The following is a 24,868-nucleotide window of genomic DNA, read 5'->3' as shown; positions in this document are numbered from 1 at the left end:
GCCTAAACGGGATTGACGGGTTGCTACGATCGCGACAAACGCGAATAGTAAAATTCGCTAGATACGTGCGACGATTAATCGATTAGACGACCAATCGATAATGGAGCATATCACGAGGAACCGGTCGGTCGACGGGAACGGACGCGGGGTGTTCTCGGTATCGAATAATCCAACGGGAATTCAGTAGTGCGAACTTGAACGATTAATTGCATTATTCGTCGTAACAATTGATTCATTGTTTGTTCTACTTCGAAACATCCAGTTTGGTTCTCCTTCGAGACTGATACGGAACCTCGAATCGGGTCCAATCGGTAGATTAGAGATCGAAAGCGACGCACGGCGCGCGTTTCAGATTAATCGGAGCAATTCGTCGATCCTGGATTGAGCTAGTGCACCTGTACGCGCATCGGGCTGAATACTCGCCCGGTGCTCAGCGAGCAAAGCAAAAACAAATAACCGGCAATAACATGTACACACTTACAGACAACAATAGACATTTCTCTCAGCATCAGGGCACGCAGCGGCGATCGCGTGGCGCCCGCAGCTACGATCGCCCGTAGCAATCACGGCGCTCGCAACGGTCGCCGTGCGGCAAAGCAAACAAAGTAGGAAAAAGGAAAAAATGTAACAAGTACAGATTATTAAAAGTCTCTACGTCATATACATATATCCAGCAGTGATTTACGCTAATGCAGATGCCACGAAGAGCAATGCAAAAACAAGGATCGCCTCGGCCTCGAGTCGACTCACGAGCGGATCGACGATCCCGCAGCGATTTCGCGTACTCATACACGTCGCAGAAACGCTCGACAGACTCTGACAAACGTTCGAACGTTCGCTCGGGGACCTATGCGCGATCGCGATAGAGTCAGTGGCGAAGAGACGTTGGGATCTTTCTGTCGATCAATCGCGCGCGATACGCGGCATGGATAGTCGTCGATCGCGGCGTCGCGAGGCCGAGCGAAGTTTCCTACAAATCAAAACCCGCAGTCAGATGCAGAGTATAATAAATAAGTGCAGAGGAAACAAACTACTATAGTATAAACACAGAAAGGTATATTATATATAAAATATATTAATTATTAAAATTATGATTCTTATGATTATTATTATTATTAAACGATACATAAAACAATATTATTAATAACACCGAAAAGTACTATATTACTACTATTATTAATTATTATGATTCTTATTATAAATTTAATGAAGACAAAATAACATTCCAACCGTCAATGTGCCACACGACTTTTTATATGCTCTTAAGGAAAACTAAAAAGATGCTAACGCGAAGTTAGGGGTACGCCAGTTTAAACAGTACCAGGGTGATCGTCGTAAAGCAGCAGGAGAAGCTTGAAGCGAATGACGTGAGACATTCGCGTAAAGGCCCTACGTCAGAAAAGGCTCGACGGGAAAATAAGGGAATGCTATTATATAATTTTAACGAGAAACGAGCGTCTTTCGTGTGTTTATATAAATATGTATATAAATGCATGAGATTTTTTAATAGCTGCTTTGCAATTGGAAATCTTTACACCGAAAGTTCTGTTCGTAGAATAGTATAGTTTACTTTGATTACCATGATCAGATCTAAATATGATTTTTGTCTAGCAGTTTGATAATTTTTCAGGTTACAGTTCATGCCGTTATTAAATTATGATTTCACATCAAAAAATCCTCCGATTTGATATTCTCGAGATAGATCACAAGAATAATCGAAACTACCATTCATCAGACATTTCTAAAATTTTGAAATCGTTTATATATATCGTTTTTTAATACACAATTTGGAAATAACGTGTCATACGATTTGATATTAATATATAAAGTTTCGAATTTTCAAATTGACTCTAAAAGAGTTCGATAATAATTTAACTAGTTGAAATACTACATATTGGGCGTCAAATAACAGAAATAAGCTGAATAAAAACGACGTGAAATTGCTTATTAAATTGCAATGAAAAAAGCTTGGAGACACGTCAGAAATATTTCCAAGTCGAAAAAAAGATTCTTATTGAAGGAATATTTTTGTCACAAAACTTATTTATAATTTACGACATTCGATCGGGTTATTCTTCAACAAAAGCTTAATAGCAGACGCTTTATCCAGAATATTATATTCCTTACTGTTCTCATTAATTCCGCGTTGCGTTGTCATAACGATGTCTCTTGATCGTGCAATTTAGTATATCTCGAGGGAAGAATTTGAAGACAGCAGACGGAATCGATTGTCCCCGATCTGTTACAACTGAGGAAGGAGCAATGCCGTATCGTGTTCCCACCCGCGATCGATCGTTTGAGTTCGTCAGCATATAAGGAAACATGTTCGTCAATCGGTGATAGATCCAGAGCATGCATACGCGTAATTACCATTATATAATTATCATTATGATTGTGTATAATTAAGTTTACATAGGCATAAGCATATTCATTAACTGGTTCATTGATTGTGCGCATTAATTGCCGTCGCGATAGCGATTAGCGCCGAAGAGTGATTACCATCATTATTACCATCATTATTATTGTCACGTGATTATTATTGTGAAGGCGAGGGATTGGTGCGTATGCGGATGAAGTGTACGAATGTACGTCCCGGAAGTGTATGTCCGCATGAGTATAGATGACAACTGCGAGCGTGAGGCACACACAGATACCACGCATCTTCACGTAATATATAGCAAACATAATACAATGCCTGAATCTAGCATGATATAATATTTAGATAGATATATAAACACATTGAAAATTATTGCATACGTAACATACACGCGTAATTTAACCCTCTGAAACTGACATCAAAATCCATAACACAATTAGGTCTGGTTTTTCATTTTCTAGTTAATTTATGTCTAAGCTTAACTGATGGTTTTGTAATGATAATTTTAAAAGTTATTTACTACAAAATCACTACTTTAGTAATTAACTATAACTAGATAAATACAATTTTTACGTTATCATCAGATAAGTCTAATCATAAGTTAATAAGAAAAATCGAACCTTTTACTGACGTTGAGTCTATAAGACCCATTTAATTTATCATTTAAAAAGCACTAATTAATTTCAAAGAAACGCCATAACATATAAAAGATAAACACTAAGTATATTTTAATAAAAAGCAATCCAAATTTACAAATATAACATAAAGAAATTTGAATCGTTTGACATTTTTGCCAAAAAGATTTATAGTTGAGTGGGTCCAATAAACTTACCATCAACTTCGGAGGGTTAAAGATAAAAGATAAAAATTAAAACTTTATACATATAAACGTATATGTGAGCGGGTATTGCTGAAACGATCACGTACGTGATTATATGCAAAGCCGACGCGACTGGCATATCTACATATACAAGTGCATCTGCATTTGTATATGCATGTTCGCGCAGAGGTTCGTGGGTGGTTTGCCGGATCGCGTGCGTCAAATGCAAAACCAACAGATAACATAGGTACATACGACTTACTTATTACGACATACATATGTATGTATGCATACGTATACGCACCGATCAAATGTTCGCTGACGACGACGGTTGACCGACATCATTATCACCCTCAACTTTATCATCCTCATCATCGTCATCACTATCATCATCGTCATCATCGTTATGCATTATCGCTGTCATTAAATATCCGTGCGGAATCGTGACGATCAATATCCGATTTGCTCGCGCAGTTCTGAGAGAGCATCCTTTCTTCATAATCTTAATTAATTATCGTCCATAAAGGTTATTTTTTACCGAAAACAATAGATGAAAAATGTGCTCTTGCACAGCACAAAATTTTCTATCAAAAGTTTTGCATTAGTTAAAGGAAAGCATTCTAAAAAAGAAGATACAGTTTTGAAAATTGTATATGAAAGAACTATTTTTCTAAAAATTTAACTAGATACACACAGATCTGAAAATAATTTTATTGAACTGCTAAAATAATTTTGTTGGACAATCAAAATAGTATCATAGAAATCTTAAGCGCAATACTGCAAAAGTTTTGGAATTTTAACAACCGATTTGGGTAACTTACATAATTTTAATGATCCAACAAAATTATTTTTAGATCTACTTATCTAGCTAAATTTTTAGATATTTCAGCAAATTTCGTTCTTTCCATGTAGCTTTTTCTTTTGATTTGTTTTTTTTTATGAATGATAGAATAATACATTAGTTTTGAAATCGCCTAGCTCGATATTGATTATGCAATTTATTGTTTCTTTCTTTTCCCTTATCGGTTTTATCGCAGAGCTCGATTTTTGTCCCGAAGGCATTTTGAAAGTATCATCATTTCACTAAAACGATTCCCTATGCGAATATCGGCGCAATGCGGTGATCTTTTGCACTTTCGAAAATCTATTTTTGAACTTTGCACTTATTGATCAATTTAGACCGAAATAAAAATATAAAAAAATGTACGCGCTGTTAAACTGGACCAAATTGAAAGAACAAAAACATATTTGAATATACAGCAACTTATTAAAATCTTACAGATATCAAATTCAATGAAAATAAATAGTAGAAATATAACGTATATACACTTATATATGTATTAACAAATTCGATTGGACACACTAGCGCACTGATGTATATTAAAGCCATTGTACATCGATCTAATCTGAATGTAAAAGTAAAATGTAAATACTTTAAATTATAAAATTATATTTTACATATTTACAGTAAAATTAGATTCCTTAGTATTAAAAAATAAAAGTTTACAAAAGGGCGTTTAGAAATCGGCGCTGTAATAAGTGCGCAAGAATTGATGTAACAATATCTTCTTCCAATTATTCCGTTTCTTTATTCCTCGACCGTTTCGGCTAACTTCTAGTCCATCTTTAGCGAACAGTAATATATAAATTAAAATTCTAACAAACATAAGTTCCTCCTGTGGTTATACTCTTACACCGAATTCTATGCCAGTTTGAAGACTGGATGGCCCTTTTGTAATCTTTTATATTTTATCAAACAGCACAGTTAAGTATATTGAGAATTTTGTGATTTAATCTATTTATATTTATATTAAACTCAATATAAATATCTATGTCTCTCTCTCAATTTGTACCTGACGGCTTTAATATTCATTGTGCACACACTAGTGCATTTAACCGAATTCGCTGTATGTATCGCAAACTTTGAGAAATTAAATTTATTTTCTACCACTTAATCGCGTCAGTTTTTTAAGATTTCAATGTTTTTTCTAGATATTCTACATAACGTAATATTTTGTCGAACGTTTACAGCAACAATCAAAATTATGTGTTTATAAATATGTAGCTACCACATGACCATAATCGAGAATCGAGAGGTCAAATAATGCGGAACGGAAGATGAGGAAAGAAGGCAAAGAAGGCGAGAAAAAATGAGTATTATATTTCCGGACATCTCATTATTAATTTCCTAACGATCTTCTTCACGATCTGCGTAAACAAACGTTCGATTTTGTATCTTTCTTATGCATGAATTCTTAAATTCGCAAAAGGATCAAATTTCGTTCGAGTGGTATCGATCTTCCGTTGTTCTCGGTTCTTTTGTCATTCCACGATCATTCCACCTTGTTTCTTAACTCGTATCTTTCAGCAACTCGCTCTCGCGCGAGTCTACGTGATCACCGGGAGGTCGACAGATAGATCGTACGTGGCTGTGTAGAAAATTACATAAATTCATTCCAGCGGAGGTATAGACTGCGAATTTTCCCGCATTGACTTTTTTCTTTTTTCTCGTCCCTTCTTTGGCTCGATATATAAAAACAGATTGCTATACCGTAATCCAACGTCGATCAATACATTTTCCTGTTTTCATATCGTCGGCGTGCAAACAGCCGCAATTAGAGCTATGCGTTCTCGTGTGCGGGATCCGCTTAACCACCGAACATATTGAACGACAGTTTACGGTCTCCGATTGCGCGTCCCGCGAAAATACTTTTACTCTCCCCGTTTACACACGTTGTTCTTCCGCGAACAACAATTTCCTGGCAGGTGCACGGAAGGCGCGTTGTGCGACCCACCTTGCACGACAATGTGGTAAGGCACCGTAAAGACGCGTGTCTTCCGAGATATTGGAACGTTATGAAGGAAATGGGAAGGGACGTGTAAGCGAAGTCTCACAGTTCTCTCTTTCGAGTCAAGACAAACCGCGAATGACGCCCGTTGATTTTCATTGAAAAAAAATGTCAGCGAAACAAGTTAATCTTACAAGTTTCAGTGAAGTAAATAATTTTAATGGGAACATTAGTCGAATTGCGGAATGTTCCAAAAAATGTTGAAGAAATATCTTGAAGAAAGATAGAGACAATTTTTTATTGTCTTTTAGACATTTATAATATCTAAATCTAATAAGAAGTGATGATAGATCCAGCGAGCCTATATACCAGCTACAGATCCACGCTGCTTTACGACGATGGTGGCCCAACGTTAAATAAATCGTAATTCTAATTTGGTTGTATATAGATTGCGCGAATCATATTTGTACATACCGCGTAGACGTATATACGTTTTTCTGTAAATTGAAAACACGTTTTAATATCTCCGGTCGATCGGACCGATTCTTCTTCATAGGCAAGGACACGCTTAGAAATCCGTTTTAATCAGCCACGATCCTACGTTAAATACTCATCGATGACGATCGTATGATTATCTATTCGCAGAAGTGTTAACGGACTTCTCACGCGGCTATCTACGACCGGCGTTTCGAAAATTGATCTCGATGCTCCGACTGTATTATCGTCATTATTATCGAGAGAAACACGGTACGAAACACTTGAACCAATTTAAGAAGAAATGTTAGATTTATATTCAATAATAACGCGAAGGCGAATTGCTAATTTTCGTTTGCAGTCACTAAATGTCAATATTCTCATTAACATCGAAATGCCGATCGTATAATTAATAGCCGCTATGTACATTATCCATTGTTTTACTCCTCAAACGAATCCATATAACACGATAGATGTTTTGAAGGCACAACAATCGTCCGAATCTTCGAAATGCCGTCGATCGCGTTAGCGAGAAAATTTTAATGCGACTTACAGATCGGATCGATATTAAATATGAGGATAATGGTCGGGAATCTTAATTCTGTCTATTACGCCGATCGAATTATACTTATTGCTCTTCCCTTCGTTTCAAGCGCGCCTTTTTGCCAAAGGCGGAAGAAAACAATCTTAGAATCGATCGCGCGATAGACGCTAACGCGATGGTCGTCGACCTTTCGACGATTCGGCCACCAGGGCACCCCATTTAAACAGGGCGTTAATTAATCCCCCAGCTAATCAAGCAGCAGAGCCAGTCTTATCGCGTAAAAACACCGCGGGCGCTATCGAGTGCGCGCCTTTCAGGCGCCGTCGTTTTTATCGTTGTATCCAGCACGGCGGAAGCTTGTTTCTTAAGCGAAGCACTCCCTCAACCCCATTCAACCCCTCAGCCCTCTCGATTCAATCCCTCATGGGAGGACCCGGGTTCTCTACAACGGTGGCAGTAGTGAGCGGGTCAGTTACAGCCCGCCGACGTAACGTTTAACAACGCGTCTTTTTTTGTACCTTACTTCTTTGTTCTCGTGTCCCTTCGTGATCGTTCGTCAAGTACAACAACAACAACACAACAGCGCAGGCGGGATAATAAAGTGTATCCCGCAGCGCTCAATCGCGTACCTTCGTACCTTCTCGATCGAGCGTCCGATGCTCGATTGACCTTTACGCTCTTCCCGGACACCCTCGTCCCGGATTTTCTCCCCCTTTTGATTTAAACGATGTATCTTCTAGTTATTAAGGTACCCAAGCTAAGTCTGAGGCGTATCGAGGATCGAACATTTCTCTCGACTCGAGATAAATTGTAATGTTATCAGCGTGCTTAAAAAGGAAGTTTTAATCGAGCGCGAAAAAAGAATAGAGCGTCTCGACGGCAGCATAAAAATACAACAAAAGTCGATTTAATCATTGGCTTTTTTTGATTGTTATTAGATTATCGCATAAATGTCTATTTATTTATAGGCGTTTTTACTTTGAGAGCCCTATAATCTTATTGATATAATTGGTGCCGCTGTGATAATTGTTGTCTTGACTATAAATTAGCGCAATGTAGCATACGAAATCGATGTATCAATAATAGAACCGTCGAATGCCAAATGATCGTTGAAAGATTGCTTTTATGGCCAATATAATACGAGAGCAATCATAACGATTAGCGTCCGAGTGAGTTACAAAATTTAGACAATATGGTCGCACGAAAAATTATGATGTATTGCTAAATCAAAATTAAAAATATTTAATATTATGATAAGAGAAACACGATGGAGAATTGATCAAGATGAGAATTGAGAGATCTCGATTCGACGATGCGCCTCGCTCCAACCCACCACCCTATCTAGACGTAAACACTTTCCCGTAAGCTTGAAAAGAAAAATCGTACGTAAAGCAACATGACCATGTACACATCTCTTCGCAGGACACACACACACACACACATATATATATATACACACACACACACACACACACACACACACACACATACACACGACATTCACAAACGCGGATATACACACGCATATACGTTCGTAACGAAGTATACAGTCTTAGTGCAGCATTTCATATAGTTAGATAGAGGCGGCGAGAGAATATTTTTTATATTCTACATGGATTTTACAGTTATATATTATTGTTTCGTACCGGAAGGGAGAAATTTAAGGCGCGTTTAACGCGGTATATAGATATGCATATATACTATATATACGAAAACCACACGCAACCACAAACATACACACATAACACACGATCTCTGAAATACGTGTCGCCATTTATTGTTTAGATCGCGATTGTATATCGTTTTATCAATCATTCTTACTGCGGTAGGCGCTGTCGTTTATATAATATCGTGTATACATACACGTATGTACATATACGGACATATACACACCGCGAAATACATCCATACGTATGCGACATGTTAGGCATACGTGTCATTCGTGATCTCGTCGACGATTATATTATCTCATCGCTCAACGACAGTGCGACAGGTTTATCTGAGGGCACCTCGAGGGTCGGTCGATTAAATGCAATATCGACAGCAAGATACAAGTGCGTGGCACGTAACCGTGCATCCTTTGCACTTTCTCCTCCCGGCCCGAAAACTTTTCCTTACTCCCGTTCCGTGAAAGACAGTGCACGCCGGAGGAAACACGGCGAAGATCGATCGCGAGACATCGCAGGGCATTCCGACACGCCTATACGTACACATCCACACACACGCACACACATACACACACCCACATCCACACACACACACGATACATATACAAAATGCACACGTACGAGACAGCTAAACAACTACGTATTTGCAAATTAATGTACTGATCGTTTTTCGATGGAACGAGGTAATCACGAGCAGAGATCGAAACTGGCGTTATTTCGACGAATGTAGCCATTTTTCTATGTTATGGATACGGAAAAATATGTATCTTACGCAAATAGCGTCGCATAGCAGTTGCATTTTTTGTCGTATCTATCGCATAAGAAGTTGAACTTAATATACAAGGAATTATGCCGGTATTCGATCGCTGATCGATCGAGGAATAGGAAAAGGAGGTACACACGTAAAACACGCGTACATGCGCCGGGCGAGAGCAATTTCGGAACCGAGTTGACGTACACAAACGTAATATGATGTAATTAGGATATATCGTTTTTAAAGTATATAATTAGTAGTGTTACTTTCGTTACGACTTTGTTTGAACGTTCGACACGGGGCGACGATTCATCCCGTCGATCGCATCGTCAACGATGATCTCGAAGCAAAGGCGGGTTTGCAGCTCCAGAGGCTTTAATTTAAGACGCCTAAATAACTTTCTGAATCACAGAAACATTTTTCGAAGAATTAAAAATGGATATCCTACTATAAAGGTATTAATAATAAATACAATTCATAATCAAAATTTTGTGATATCTTTTGATATTACGTCATTGAAATGTAATATCTGGAGTATTTTAGAGTTATAACCGATCGTTTAACTCGTTTATCGTTAAATCCGCCATTGCACCAAAAGTTTTATCTTGATAAGAGATTTATGCGCGAATCGATGATGTTAATTCGACGATGAATCGACGCCAGATAAAGAAAACGGTGCGCATTTCGTGCGACAAGATGCGATTGTGGAAGGACGTTCGCGGGGAGAATTAGGCGAGTAATAATTGATGACGAGGCATGGCGAAGTGGAAATTCATCGACGGTCGTCTACTACTAATTGGACGGCGATCAATTTTGGAGAAGCGAGCCAATCTGGCGCCGCGCAATAAACCAATTGAAGACCAAGGATTATTGATACTATTAATTGTTAATGTCAAGTCAGGATATCCGATTTAATCGGGAGGCATTGTGTTATCGGTTTCCGAAGAAAGAACACAAAAAGAAACGTTTCTATTAATACGCGATTCGCGCTCTCGGGAATTAAACAGCAATCACGTGTGATATGGAAATCTATAAAATATATCTATGAAATATGATTATCCTTCTGCCTGTAGTCATCGTGATTGATATTATTAACTCGACGCCGATCCTCGAGCCTTTTAAACGCGTATGGAAATCGAACACCACGTTTTCCAATACGGCTATGGGCAAAAAAAAAAAATTATCCTGAAATCCGGGTTTCAACTATCGGAAGCTGGAGTCCACGCAGTCTCAATCTCCATATTATTATCGGAGAATATTAAAATGCTATCGAAGATACATTCCGACCGATTATTACTAAAAGCGCGGATTTTAATTAAATTCTTTTTTAATAACTACAATCGGCATGAAAAAAAGGGAAAATACAAAATTCTTCTAATCATGTAAAACGTTACGAGTTTGACTTTTGAAGCGAATGTCACGTATTATCGATAATTTTCCACTTCGTTGCGAATATTGTATCAGATACGTAGTTTTTGCTGATAAAGCTTTTTCATGTCGATGAGAATTCGGCATAAAAAGGAGCAAAAGTCTATGATAATGTCCGAAATCATGATAAAACAAATTTCATGTAAGCCTTTCGAGCGTCTTTCATACGACAAATATGACGTGTGAAATGTATGAAACGCATTCGCGAGAAGAGTTTTGGACAGCGAACGTGAGAATGAGAGCAAAAGAGGGAAGAAAGTGAGAAAGCGCGCGGATGGAGAGAGCACGCGGAAAGCGAGAGCGAGATCGATAAAAAAAAAAATGAAATCAAAGGGCATTTTGTTGTGCGATCTGTGAATGAATGCGAGAGTGACGAAACGATCGCGATGCGTACGTGGTTCGTAGTTTTCGAACATGTGATACGTCAGCCGGCAAGCTCGATTTCCGGCCATCGACGAGGAGGAGAATTCGGCCATCTTCCGGCCGGCAAATCAAAAGAGGACGCGAAGTCGGAAGTGTCGCCGGAGGTCGACGCTGGCTGGGTGGCGCACCTTTTGAAGGTTCTTTGAGGTAGGAACGCTCTTTTGTTGACGGTTGATTGTTGTCAAAATGGTTGTGAGGTATATTACTATTTGAAGTATGTTAACGATACGAAAAGACGGAGCCGAACGGGAGACGCGGCGCGACCTTGACGAACTTGGGGAGGGGATTTTAACGTTCAAGACCGGTAGTCTCTCAGAAATCAAATTTCTTATCCTCTAACAAAATAGGATTGAAATCCTGCAAACGAGAGACATGCGGAAATCCTTCTTGTTCGAAGTCGTTTCGCGCCGCTTCGCTCGCGAGAGCTCAGCATAGGGAGACGAGGTGGAAAACGTGCGCTCACCTGATCTCGGGATCCCGCCGAGGGGCGAAATTAGTGGTAAATGCGAGCGTGTAACGTGTACGCGACGCCGCGATGTAAATTTGCTTTGACGTTGTTGATCGTTGCGTGTGAGTTCGTTACTAGTCCGTGGACGGCGCGATTGTGCTTTATAATTCCGCAACTGTATAATTGATACGGCTGCGTCGAAAACTGGCCCGAGTCGATTTCATTCCGACCAACGTTGAGTTCTCTCTCTAAAAAAAATTTTATTTGGAGAGAAAGAAGTCGTAAACGTCATTATTCGTGCGATGAAATGCAAATTAGACAATACAAAAATAATCGCTCGTATCTTCTTAGAAAGTTTTAATTAAAGCTAATTCGTTTGTTTTTTTTTTATTTAACTTCTTTTAAATCGAGGCGACTCTTAATCAATAGCATCAAATGTTGCATTAAGAATCGTAAAGTACTTATATTTTTATTCGAACAGACAGAATTGAATATCTTATTTAAGTATATATTACAACGTTTATGTTATTATTGTACATGTAGAACAAAATTATTTGTTACATTCTAATTATAAGAGAAATTTGAGATTGCGAAAGGAGATAAGAAAAGTAATTAAAAAGTGCGACGGAGGCCAATGGAAAAAATGCGTTTTCGCGCAGCGCGCGATTTCCTATAAATTGTTATTGTTAATTATTGTCACTTATTATGTGATTAAGACGAATTAGAACGCCAAAGGAGGCCGAGCGCCTGATTTAGCGAATTATTCTGCGAGCGCACGTTTTCCTTGCGTAAAGACGAACTCGATGTACCGTTTCGTCTCCGAAAAAGAAGCGTACAACTGGCATTAAATTATACGCGGAGTCTGGTTCGAGTACGTGGCGCCGACGACGAGGAATCGATGGCGAGGAGCCGCGGCGCGTCGTCCCGCGTTTTCTCAGAGAGAGGGAACGCAGACGCCCCGTCGTCGGCTCGATCAGGCTCGGCGGAAGAAATATGAGACTGATATAAACCAGTATTCGTGCGAGAAATTGCAAATTGCGAGAAATTGCGCGGCATAGCCTTAATAAGAAAAATTAATTAGATTTATTCGGCGATCGGTGGTGTCGGTCCCGCGAAAAATTATATTCAATTGGCTGTATAAGTGAAAAAGGGAATAAGTAGGAAAAAGCAAAAAAAAAAAGAAATACCTCTCGTCGAGGGTTGACACGTTGGGAAGATCGAGATGTCATGTCGTGAACGTTGTCTACCCTCGCACGGCGATGTATCTAGTGAGAGTATAATGTTATTAGGTAAACTTAAGCGTACTTTAAAAGCGAAGTGCGGAAGGAGAACGGAACGCAATGCCAGTTGTAAAACGGGATGGGTCGGGAAGGGGCAAAGGGGGGTATTAACGCGAGAAGAACGTGTTCCGACAACGCGAGACTCGTCCCCAGTGATAACAAAAGGGATATTCGCGGGAGGGAAAGAAAGACACGGGAAAAACGGCACCGAGATCACGGGTGGGAGGATGGAAAAGCGAAACGCTAGTTAAACAACAGGCACGGGACACGAGAAAAGCGATATGTATACATATATAATCGTGATATATATGTGTATACATATATATATATGTATATATATGTATACACATATTATAAACGTGTATATATATTTTATTAAATGGCGTGAACGCGTATTTAACTTTCGGTACGGGATTTTCGTTCTTTCATTTTTCCCCTCCCCCCTTTTACATTGTTTGTTTTTTGTTTGTCATTCTTCGCGGTACCGTTTTTCGGGGACATCCTGTCAACGCGTTCCGCGAGATACGATTCGAGTGTACACACTCGCACACGCAATGCTGTTCATGTGTATACGCGATAGACTATTTCGGACTACGGATGCGGGGGACAAAAGGGAAATAGAGAAACGACAGCTTTACCGATAGCGGGACAGTAGTTATTTGCAACACGTGCACACACACGTATAACACACACGCATACACATGTAAAGTGATCCAAGCGATAAACACAAAAAAAATTGTATGAATATAATGTTTGCAGTTAGGTGGGACCAAAAACGACTTTATATCTCTATGTGCATATCCAAGCAACGTGTAATTTAATTAATGAATTAATTAATTATCCATTATTAATGACTAGGTAAAGTAAAAGATCCATTGATAGCAATCGAGAACGATGACGAATGATTAACGAGTAATTAGTCTATTAAGTTTGTTTATTGATACATTATTCTATGATATAATTATTATTATTATTAACTTTATTGCCTTTATTATTATTATTTTATTATTACATTGATTAAAATGACGATGATAATATTATTTAAACAATGTTTTAAGGCGATTATCTAGATATCGAGTAGAGAACAGTACGTATCTATAATTATTAATTATTTTTAATTATTATATTCTTATTATTATTATATTATTATGAGACATTTTGTTGTATTATTTTCAATAAAATCGATTGAAAAATATTCAGTTTACCAATTGGTTAATTCTCGCTTCTCCGCATGTATCGTGCAACTGCATGTTCCCAATTTCTTTCTCGTCTATTTGCGATCTTAATAATGCAATTACGTTTAAATATGATATTAAAGTCAAAAGTAATTTGTAAACAAGAAACGAAAGAAATTGAAACATCTCATTGTTCGTACACGGAGTAGCGCGCCTTATCCTAAAGTCCGTTGCGATCTCAAAAGAGCATTGTTTGCGATCGCGAAAGTTTTCTAAAATTAATAGAGGCTGTTAAATACATTAACAAAGATAAAATACTGTTAAAATTTTTTTAGTTGACTATTTAGATCTTTTTATAATTAAGGTGTTCTTAAAGTGTTCTCTAAAGATTATATATATATAATGTAAATGTGACTGAAAAAATATATTAATATTTGTAATAAGTAACAGAAGAAATAAGGATTTGTCTGTTTGGTGTAACTGTAAGGTACAAATTGTATGTACATTTTTATTAAGGACACTATTTTTCACGTAACAATGATTAAGATTTTTTAAATGTTTTTAACATCCGTGTGTGATGTCTGTTCTTTAGAATATTGCACTTATTTGTCACAAAATAACTTGCAATATTCTACAAGAAACAGAATTCCGCGAGAGAGATCTCTAATTCTCTTAGGAAACTTGACGCGCAGTGAACGAAGTCATGATATTTGCGATCGTAACTGTCATCATTCATGTACATATATTCTTTTCCTTATTTTTATTTTAATTCAGCATTATAATTAATTCCATTAACCGCGTATCTGTATACGATTATCTCTCCGCTACCCTCCGACTATCCTAGTTCTTCAAATCCCTCCTCTTCGTAACTCTCTATCCCTCTTACTCTCACGTGTCTTCGGATAATTTTCATGACTCGGAAAGAGCGGGGGGAGGGGGGAAGACGTAATAAAGCTACCAATAGTGAAAGAAAACGGGGAATGCGAGGTAAAACGGGGGTAGAATGATCTAACAAAGAGAAAGTCAGAGAGCGTATTATTATGGGACAAAAAGAAAATAGGCGAACCAAATGAAATGGAAGAGAAGAAGAAACCACGGAACAATAGACAAATGAGAAAAATAGTTGTAAAAGCCACACACGTAAGAATGCGTACACGTACACATACACATAGACACAAAAAGAAACACAAATGTACTAAGTAAGTTCATACTGCGTATTGCCTTTCTGACTTCGGTGTGAAAATATATAAATAAAAAAAAAGTCAGTCGCGCCGGGGCACGCGTATGTTCGCGCATACATATTATATATTATAGTTATTAGCGTTCGACGAGAGAGACGAGGACTAGCTGCTTCCGCTTCTTCCTGCCAGCCTACTTTTTTTCCCTTACATTCGCTTCTGTAATTCGATCCTTTCATTGAGAACTCTTGAACGGGTAAAAGAAACACTTAACAAGAGGAGATTGGCGACTTCCGTCTTTACGTCCGATCGAAGTCGCATCACTTTCCTTTCTCTTATTTACGAGTTCTCTTAAAATTTCTACTTAAAAAAATTGCCGTATTTCCGGTTGATTAATCCTGCTTGTTTATCCCGGAGCAGGCGGACGCGGAAGCAGCGGACGGCAGTATTCGTCGCGAAAACTTTTTTCACGGTTCCGTAAGAAAAAGTCCCACGCCGCGAAGTCCGCGCGTCCCCGCCGACTGTGTCTGTTTCATGTTTTTCAATATTTGTAATTTATCGATAAAATTATAAAAGATATCGATACATAACAATCTAAAGTGTGCGCTACTCTACATAATAATATTATATATAAAAAGTATAAAAGTATACATTATATATATATTATATATATATACATATATATTATATATGAAAAGTATAATATATATATATTATACATACATTGGGATTGGTGAGAATATACGGTTTTTTCGCTTTGGAGTGTTATTTTCTGAAAATATTGAACAAAATATGGAAAAAAAATTAATAAAACCAATGAGTAAAAACAAAACAAATGTGATTTTTTTATTCTCACCCGATGTACGACACATCATCGGCGACAGGCAATTCTCTGTTGGATTTTGCGATTACATTCATATCGCGTGAGCGCACAAGTGTGAATATCTGATGCAAATAACTTTGTGTGACGCGTAACATTTTACTTTTAATTCATAATATATGAAATCCGATATATTAGATTCTGAAAATAATTCAGAATTTGAAGGAGAGCACAATGAATTCATTCACAAGAAGAATGAGGTTGGTTAATATATAATACCTTTAATAATTAATATTACTTCAAATGTTCAATTTTAATGGATTTAAATAATGTCTTATTAACTTCTTAAAATTAATATACATTGAACAAATTTAAATTACTAATTTTAATTTGTAACTAATCTGTAATTATTTTTACTTTGTACATATCAGACATGTAAATTATTAATTACAATGTTACTATAATGTAATAATTTTGTAAAAATTTTGTTTTTTCATTCGACATTTATTGAAAATACAGATGTTCGAAAAAATTATACATATGCCGACTCTTCCGAGCACTTTTAATAGTCTCGTTGAGAAGACAGTGAAGCTAGAAACGGATGAACCCCGATGTGTTATCGAGTCGGTAAAATTTTAGACACATAAGTTATTTAAACTTTACAAAATCTGAAATTGTGAGATATTGAAATATATTGAATATTTAATCTGTACAGATTGCTAGCTGATCTTTTAGGAGTTAAAGATTACGAGAGTAACAAAACTGCTTTCTGGTTTTTGGATATAATAGCTCTTCAAGTTTTACGTTACAAAAATTGTCTAGATGATCATTATAGAAGTATATTAATTAGTTGGTTGGCTGGCGAAATGAAATTAATTCGAGGTGATTTTATCAATTCATACATGTCAAATAAAATATTTTTTACAAAGAGAATATTTAGAAAGAAATATAATATTCTTACACATAAACACATAAATTAAAATGAAGATTTTAGTGTATCTGAATTATTACATATACAATTAAATAACAGAATTTCGATACGTGGCATAATAAATATATTAGTGAAATTATATCTTTTAGAGACAGAATATTTTTGCAGATAAAAAACTACTTCGCGAAAATTTTTTTAAAGAAATGAGAATATTATTTCTCTATGTTGCTGAAAAATTATCTGATGGCGATCGATTGCTGCATTGGGAGTTACTCATGGATGCATATTCTGATATTGTTTCACAAAATTTTATTTCTGATGGGTCTATCGACAGTAAAGCGGAATATTTAAATACAAATAAATTACCTGAAAAGGAATTAATGGCAGAAGATGAATATGCGTCCCAAGAAGACAAACTTATTTTTGTTGGAAAAGACTTGAAAAATTATAATGGAAATAGGTAAATCGAAGAAAGCATAATTTATTACTATCGTGAGTCACACACGTTATATTATTTTATTGTGCGTACGGTTTTTTAAAACTACATCAAATAAAGATTCTTATTTCAGACGTGTAACAAATAATCTGCAAGAGGAATCGCCGATAAACTTCAAAACTGTATTAACTATAGAGAATTTGCAAACAGATACAATCACAGACGAAAACGCAGTTATTGAATCTTTTAATTTAATGAATCCAAGCGACGTTCTGGATGTAATTGTTGAAGCGACATACAACATGTACGTATGTATAAAAAGATATGACATATTATATTTTGAATATTTTTTAACATTTCGAAGAAAAATAATATGCACACGATATAAGATTTTATCGGCGCATCTTTTATTTTTTTAAATAGGTACGCTAATGAATTACGATATGCCCTTATATATGCAGTTTTTGTAAAACCAATACAAATGCAAATTTTTCTTATGCCCCATGCTTATCAAATACAACGTCAAATTAAACTCGCACATTCCGGAGGATCATTTGACATACAGCTTCGTGAACGATTAGAAGAGGTTGCTCGCGAATCAATTAACAATGGTAAAAAATTTAAACGTAAATAATATAATGAAATAATTGTAGATTTAGTTATTTGTACATGTTGCATTCAATATAATATAAGACTACACTTATCTAGTAATGTTTATGTAATCGTATCTATAATGTCCATTTTGTACTTTATTATAATTATAAGAATGTGTTTATTTTTTATTTTATCATAGTCATGTAATTATTTGTCCACAGTGATAAATGAAAATTAATAATTTTTTACTTTCAGGAAAGAAAATGACTGATTACATGAAAAAAGATCAAATGATCGAAGATTTCGAGATTCCTCCAACACCACCACCTTCGTTAAATGAGGAAGAAATATTAGCTAATAATTGTCGATTTATTCTACCATTGATAGAAGCGAACGAAGCGGCGCAGATCTTCGAAATGCATACAGAGAGTATGTAATACAATAAATATGAATATAAGATTGAAAGAATATATTATTTCGTCTAACAATTTTAAGTACAATGTTATTCTGTGATTATCGCCGTGCCCCATTCATGACATTTGAATTTTTTTACTGTTTCAGAATTTAGAGAAAAATGAATGTCCAATTTAACAAAATTATATGGATTTTCCAAATTTCGTTGAAGTTTTCCTAGTTGACCGTACTTATTAGTGCCACAACCCCAAAAGAAGCCATCGTCTAAAAAAAACGAAGATTATTTTTCTTCTATAAAATATCTTTATTAAAACTATTGAGTTTATGAAAAGAAAATTCATTTTACCTGTTAAACATACAGTAAACGAATTTCCACACTCGACTTTTTTAACATTAATTTCTATATTTTCTCCTCTGTCATTTTTAAAATCTACTAAACTTGGAATGGCGTAAACTTTTTTGTCTTTATTTTCAATCCCTAGCTCTCCATTTGAATTCCATCCCCAAGTATAAAGATCACCCTATTATATTAAGTTTCGTTTATAAATCACATAATGATAAATGGAATTTACTAGTTTTTATATACTGACCTGGTCAGTGATTACGGCGGAATGCCAACCACCTGCTGATATTTGTACTACTTTCAGACCTGCTAGGGCTTCAATAAGCTTTGGATTATCACAGTTTTCTAACTCGTTGTGTCCTAACTGGCCACGTCTATCATGTAAATTATAATAATTATACAATATAAAAATTTCCTAAGAATAATTTCGTGCTTCTCTAATATTACATACATTCCCATTCCCATTGAGTATACATCACCATTCTCTGCCAGTAAAATAGTATGATCAAAACCACAAGAAAGATCAACAAATTTGACTCTCTTTGGTATCTCAACTAAAAGTGGGGCATTAAATACACGTCCTTAGAAAATAAAACATTTTTTGTAAAAACTATATTTAATAACGTGTAATGCTTAAGTTGAGAATTTTTTATTGCACACCTAAATTGGTTAAAATTACTGTACATCCTGCTTGTGATAGTTTAATAGCGTGTTCAACTTGAATGTTGTCATTGCTAGGAATAAAGGGTGTTACTTTTTGCCAAGTGTCATCATATATTTTATATTTCCAGATTTCATTGCGTGTGGACAAAACAACTACACTATCCCTACCAGGAATAGCCAATTTACAACTGTAAAAAAAGTCACATTTTAATAAGGTAAAGAATAAAACAAAATTTTTAAAGAAAAAAGTCATATTTTGTCTATTGCCTTCCTGATGACTCTTCTGGAATCTGCATTAAACATGGCCTGTTTTTTTCATCTTCCTCACTAATTTTGCCAGTGATATATAATTTCGTCTTTTGCCACAGAAGAAAATAATTCCAACCAATCTCAATGTCTGTGATTTCAGGAAACGGAATCTGAGTCAAATGCGATATTGATGTGATAATCCCATCCTGATCGGAAAAGAGTGGACTGGCATTTAAGCCAGTATAATATACCGGCATGTCTCTGTAAATAATAAAAATACAATAGAGTAATATAACGTCATTATTTTATTATTATAAATACTTTATTATTAGTTTTTTTTATTATTACGAGAATTCTATTATTATTCTCTTAAATCCAAATAATTCATGAAATTATCTAAATTATGTTTGATATTTTAATAATAAGTAATCTTATCATTGAGGCATAGTTTAAAGTTTAAACAATCAAAATGCTCTTCATAAAAAAAATAATTTAAATAAAATATGTAGGTAAAACAGAAATGTATTTATTTATCTACTGTCGTTCACAAAAGCAATACGAAAAGATCGATATCAGTATGCGCACGTGGTAACCGAACTGTAGCTTCCACCTAACGGTATCAGATGCGCTAATCAACTCTCATAACATCAGTCAGAATATGCAGATGTCACCATTATCCTTGGATACCAGGAAAACAACACAACATTTTCATATAACGTAATGGAAATCGTCGAAATAACGCAGTAGATCGTTAACGCATCTTCGTTCCAGTACCTGAAATATATATCATCAAGAAGATGGTAAAAAAGTCACGTGAATTAAATGCAAATGCACAATATTATGCACTCTCTTTTTTTCCCGCCACCACCTGATACACTCTTAAATGCTTGAAGTAATCGAAACATAACCTGCGAAAATTTTATTGCAGTATATCAAATTTATATCAAGCGTTTTAAGTTTTTATTAATAAGTGCTACATAGGAAATTAAGAATTGTAAAACATCTCATTAAATAAAGTAAACAATTTTTATCAGTTTTTATTGTATATAAAAATTCACTTTCTATGCACTGTGTTCATCTTTCCGTATATACACTCGAGATGACGTTACGAATGCGAGCTAGCTATACCCTCGTCGTCATAACTTGCATACATTCAACTAGGAGAGAAGGGAATTATCTTCTTGAAATTGCACATTCTGATTGCGAACGAAATTCAAAATATTTCTATAGCTATTTAACATTTTACATAATATTGCAATCAATTATAAATTATTAACATATACACGATGCACTCAAGTAGAACACAGAAGTCATGAAGACATCATCATGACTTCATTCGTCACTTATAAGTCAATTTTTATTAGATATCAAATGACGTCATGATGACGTTCTGTGATACCATTATGACTTAATTATGACTCCGTGTTCTACCTGGGTAATTGCAAGTTCTTGTAATTGCAAAGTAATTAATTTCTATTAATAACTTTGCAACGAGACAAAATAAAATAATAAAAATATAAACTTGAATAATTTGATAGAAAAACGAAGTTATTTAATTTCTGAAATAAATATTTGAAATGATTAGAACTATATAATAAAATTATTATTAATTATTATTAATTGTAATATTATTATAATATATAGTATAATTATTATATAATGAGTGTAATTTGTAATAGATAATTATAATAAAAAAGTGTGATTGTAATTTGTAATATAATAGATAAATATATAATTTTTTAAAAATAATTATATTGAAAAAATTTTTCTTTTTTTATCCATTAATTTACTAGATAATATAATTGATATATTGAAAAATAAAGTATTTGTTACCATTTAAATTACAAAATTATTTTAATCTTTTCTCAATACTACAAATTCATTGCAAATTATTGATATTTAAAATGTCAGGGTCTGCTTGCTATTTTACGGAAATTACGATCGAATCCTGATAAAGAGCTGCGATTGTTATTACTGGGTCTGGACAATGCTGGAAAGACGACTATTTTGAAATCTTTGGCAAGCGAAGATATTACCCAGGTAAACTAATTCCTTCTTGATTTCCAAAATTATAATTTATAGACGGTGTAGTAAAAAAATTGATATAAAATATATTTAGTATAACAAATGTATTGTATAAATAAATTGATTTGTTTAAAGTAACTCCAACACAAGGTTTTAATATAAAAAGTGTCCAGAGCGAAGGTTTTAAATTAAATGTTTGGGATATTGGTGGAGCTCGAAAAATTCGACCATATTGGCGAAATTATTTCGAAAATACAGATGTACTTGTAAGTCTTTATTACTTCATTAATTTCTTTAATTTTTAAGTTTTAATATAAAAATTATTACATTTTTTATTACTATTTAATAACACAGCTTTTATATACAATTTTTATATACAATTTATAACATTTTACGACAACAATAAAATATAATAAATTAATTTATTATTTAAAATTTAAGATAGAAAAGATAATAAAATATATAAAAGATGAATAATTTATGTTTTTTTGCTGGAATTGTATTGTTTTAATAATCGAAATAATTATAGAAAAACTTCCTTATCCAAACATGTCAGGAGACGAGGTAGTTCCAATAGTAGAATACGAATAGTTTGCATAGAAGCTCATTAGCTCTTCCTTCTACCAATATTTATTAATTTTTTCGATAATAAGAGCATTCAGAAAACTGAAGTCAAGTTTATATAGTTCGGATAATGAGCTTAGCTATGAATTCATATATTTAAAACTGAGAATGAACTTGTTTATATAAACGGAATGTAGATAAATTAAGTTTTACTGTATATGTATTTTAAATAATATGTATGTTTATTAAGAATGTGTTCTTAAATATACAAAGATTCTCTAAAAGTTATAATTATAGCGATATAATTTAAATAATAAATATTGCAATTCTTTCTCTAAAAGTGTTGATTTTATTTAATAAATATTATAAATTAATTGTGATTATTCAAAAAGCATCTATCACGTCTGCACTGTTTTTATTTAAAGATAATCTTATCTTAAAATTTATGCAAATATTTTAATCTTGTATCTTTCTTTCTAGATAAAAATTAAATTGAAATTTTATAATGTTTATTGACTATAGATTTACGTCGTTGATAGTGCGGATATCAAAAGGTTGGAGGAAACGGGACAGGAATTATCAGAGCTTCTGTTGGAAGAAAAGTTACGCGGAGTGCCATTGCTAGTATACGCGAATAAACAAGACCTGGGACACGCCGTGACGGCAGCCGAAATAGCCGAGGGACTCGGTTTACATAATATCAAGGATCGTGATTGGCAAATACAATCGTGCATTGCTATTGAGGGCAAAGGCGTGAAAGTGTGTAGCATATATTTTTTCGCTTTTAAATTTTAAAATGTCATACGTTAATTATATATAGAATTATCATTTTGCCATTAATGCTTTTTATATTTCAATATGTTGGACAGTATATAAACTGCGTAAAAATAAAAATCTTAGACATAAAAATTTAAAGTCACATCAATGTATAATTTTATGAATTTATGTCTTGTATTATTTGCATTTTAGAATTAAGTTTAGAATTAAGTTTATCTCTATTTTCAGGAAGGTTTAGAATGGGCATGCAAGAACATTAAAAGGAAGTAATAAACACACCGGAAATCAAGAGACATAATTGACGTTTATTAGGGCGCACGAAAGGAACAAGGCTTACACCATCTCCATTGTATATTTTACACATGATCTTTATTTATCTTTTAACTACTATTTACAAAAAATTATTTAGAACATTGTTATATGTAGATTCGGTATGAATGTATGTATATCGAATAGGTTTCTACAAACTCGTTGTCATATCGAACATATCCAATTGTCAGACTTCCGTCCATTTCGGACTCGAGAAGTTCTATTTTTCGCAGAAAAGAAAGTAATAGCGAGTCTCCATAAAATATATACGGCAAACTTTACTTAAATGTGCCTTCTTGCTGTTTTAACTATAGATTGGAATTTTTATAGATTTATCTAGTGAGAAATAAAAAAATAAAGAGATGTAACAAAAAGAAAGACACGATATGTATAATTCATATAGATACAATTATGAATACAATATTTATACTTATATGTATATAAAGATTTGAGCACCATGCGTTATTTCACTCGCGAAGAAAAATCGCGGAAACAGCTAAAGTATAATTTGCAGTATGCACAAAATATCCATAACTGCACTTCCTCTCATCTAAATCAACGAATACTATAAATATAAGCAATTGAAAAAAAAATTTATATAATTTGAATAATGTTGTCGATTCAGCAGTTCTTTGTTAGAGATGATGAAAATTTGTATCATTCTGGTGTATTTATGATATGATATTATTTTCGCACGATATTATTTTTGCACGGCTATTGAATCCGCTTTGAAGTTTGATACCAGTATGATCTGCTTTTAATAATTTGTTTTTCTAAAACTTTTTCTCTTAATGACGTTTGAACATGAAAATAAATTTTTATATTCAATAAGTTTAATTTTTTATCCCATAATATTTTAACAAATAAATAGATTTATTATATTGGCACAGTGTTATATCCGATACATTTAAAATATGAATCAGAGAAATCACTCATTTTATATTTTATATATATATATATTTTTATTAATGATTTTAATATTCTTAATCATTTATTTTTTAAGATAAAAATATCGCATGATATCATCCCAATCACACGAATGAGATCTTTGCAATAATTGGAGCATTAAAATGGAAAATGATACTTGCGCATGATAATAAAATTATGATACCATTTTTTTTTCATAAAAAAGAAAATAGATAACATAATTAAAAAGTATTGTTTTCGATGTCATTAAGAGAAGTATTATGCTTAACGTATTTTTTTAAAACGTGATTTTTATTTACAATTGTAATTATCTGTTAAAACAGCCGAAAAAATTGGAAGCTTTTTGCATACATCATATGCTTTTTGAGAACTTTGGTTCTCGAATACTTATTCATAAATATTATAAAAATTTTTTTAAATGTTTAAATTAGACCACATAGATATTTAGGCATTCATCAG

At 34.3% G+C, this 24,868-nt stretch overlaps 2 protein-coding genes across 2 annotated transcripts; both read left to right on the top strand.

The window, feature by feature from the left end:
- Positions 1–16,248: 16,248 nt before the first annotated feature.
- On the top strand, positions 16,249–19,801 carry LOC108727381 (uncharacterized). The gene is made up of 9 exons (XM_018455493.1): positions 16,249–16,437; positions 16,697–16,800; positions 16,893–17,059; positions 17,277–17,568; positions 17,678–17,707; positions 17,810–17,848; positions 17,968–18,155; positions 18,394–18,567; positions 19,687–19,801. The coding sequence occupies exons 1-9, from the start codon at positions 16,357–16,359 to the stop codon at positions 19,767–19,769; spliced, it is 1,158 nt and encodes a 385-aa protein (XP_018310995.1). The 5' UTR covers positions 16,249–16,356; the 3' UTR covers positions 19,770–19,801.
- A 534-nt stretch (positions 19,802–20,335) lies between these two features.
- Positions 20,336–23,855, top strand: LOC108727380 (ADP-ribosylation factor-like protein 3). Its single transcript, XM_018455492.1, has 5 exons — positions 20,336–20,699; positions 21,719–21,846; positions 21,966–22,098; positions 22,919–23,155; positions 23,402–23,855. The coding sequence occupies exons 1-5, from the start codon at positions 20,691–20,693 to the stop codon at positions 23,441–23,443; spliced, it is 549 nt and encodes a 182-aa protein (XP_018310994.1). The 5' UTR covers positions 20,336–20,690; the 3' UTR covers positions 23,444–23,855.
- The last annotated feature ends 1,013 nt before the right edge of the window (positions 23,856–24,868 follow it).

This window comes from Mycetomoellerius zeteki, unplaced genomic scaffold (assembly GCF_001594055.1).
Source record: "Mycetomoellerius zeteki isolate Tzet28-1 unplaced genomic scaffold, Tzet1.0 scaffold481, whole genome shotgun sequence".
In the NCBI taxonomy this organism is placed as follows: domain Eukaryota; kingdom Metazoa; phylum Arthropoda; class Insecta; order Hymenoptera; family Formicidae; genus Mycetomoellerius; species Mycetomoellerius zeteki.
The sequence above is the reverse complement of the archived record's forward strand: the minus strand, read 5'-3'. Positions and strand labels throughout refer to the sequence as shown.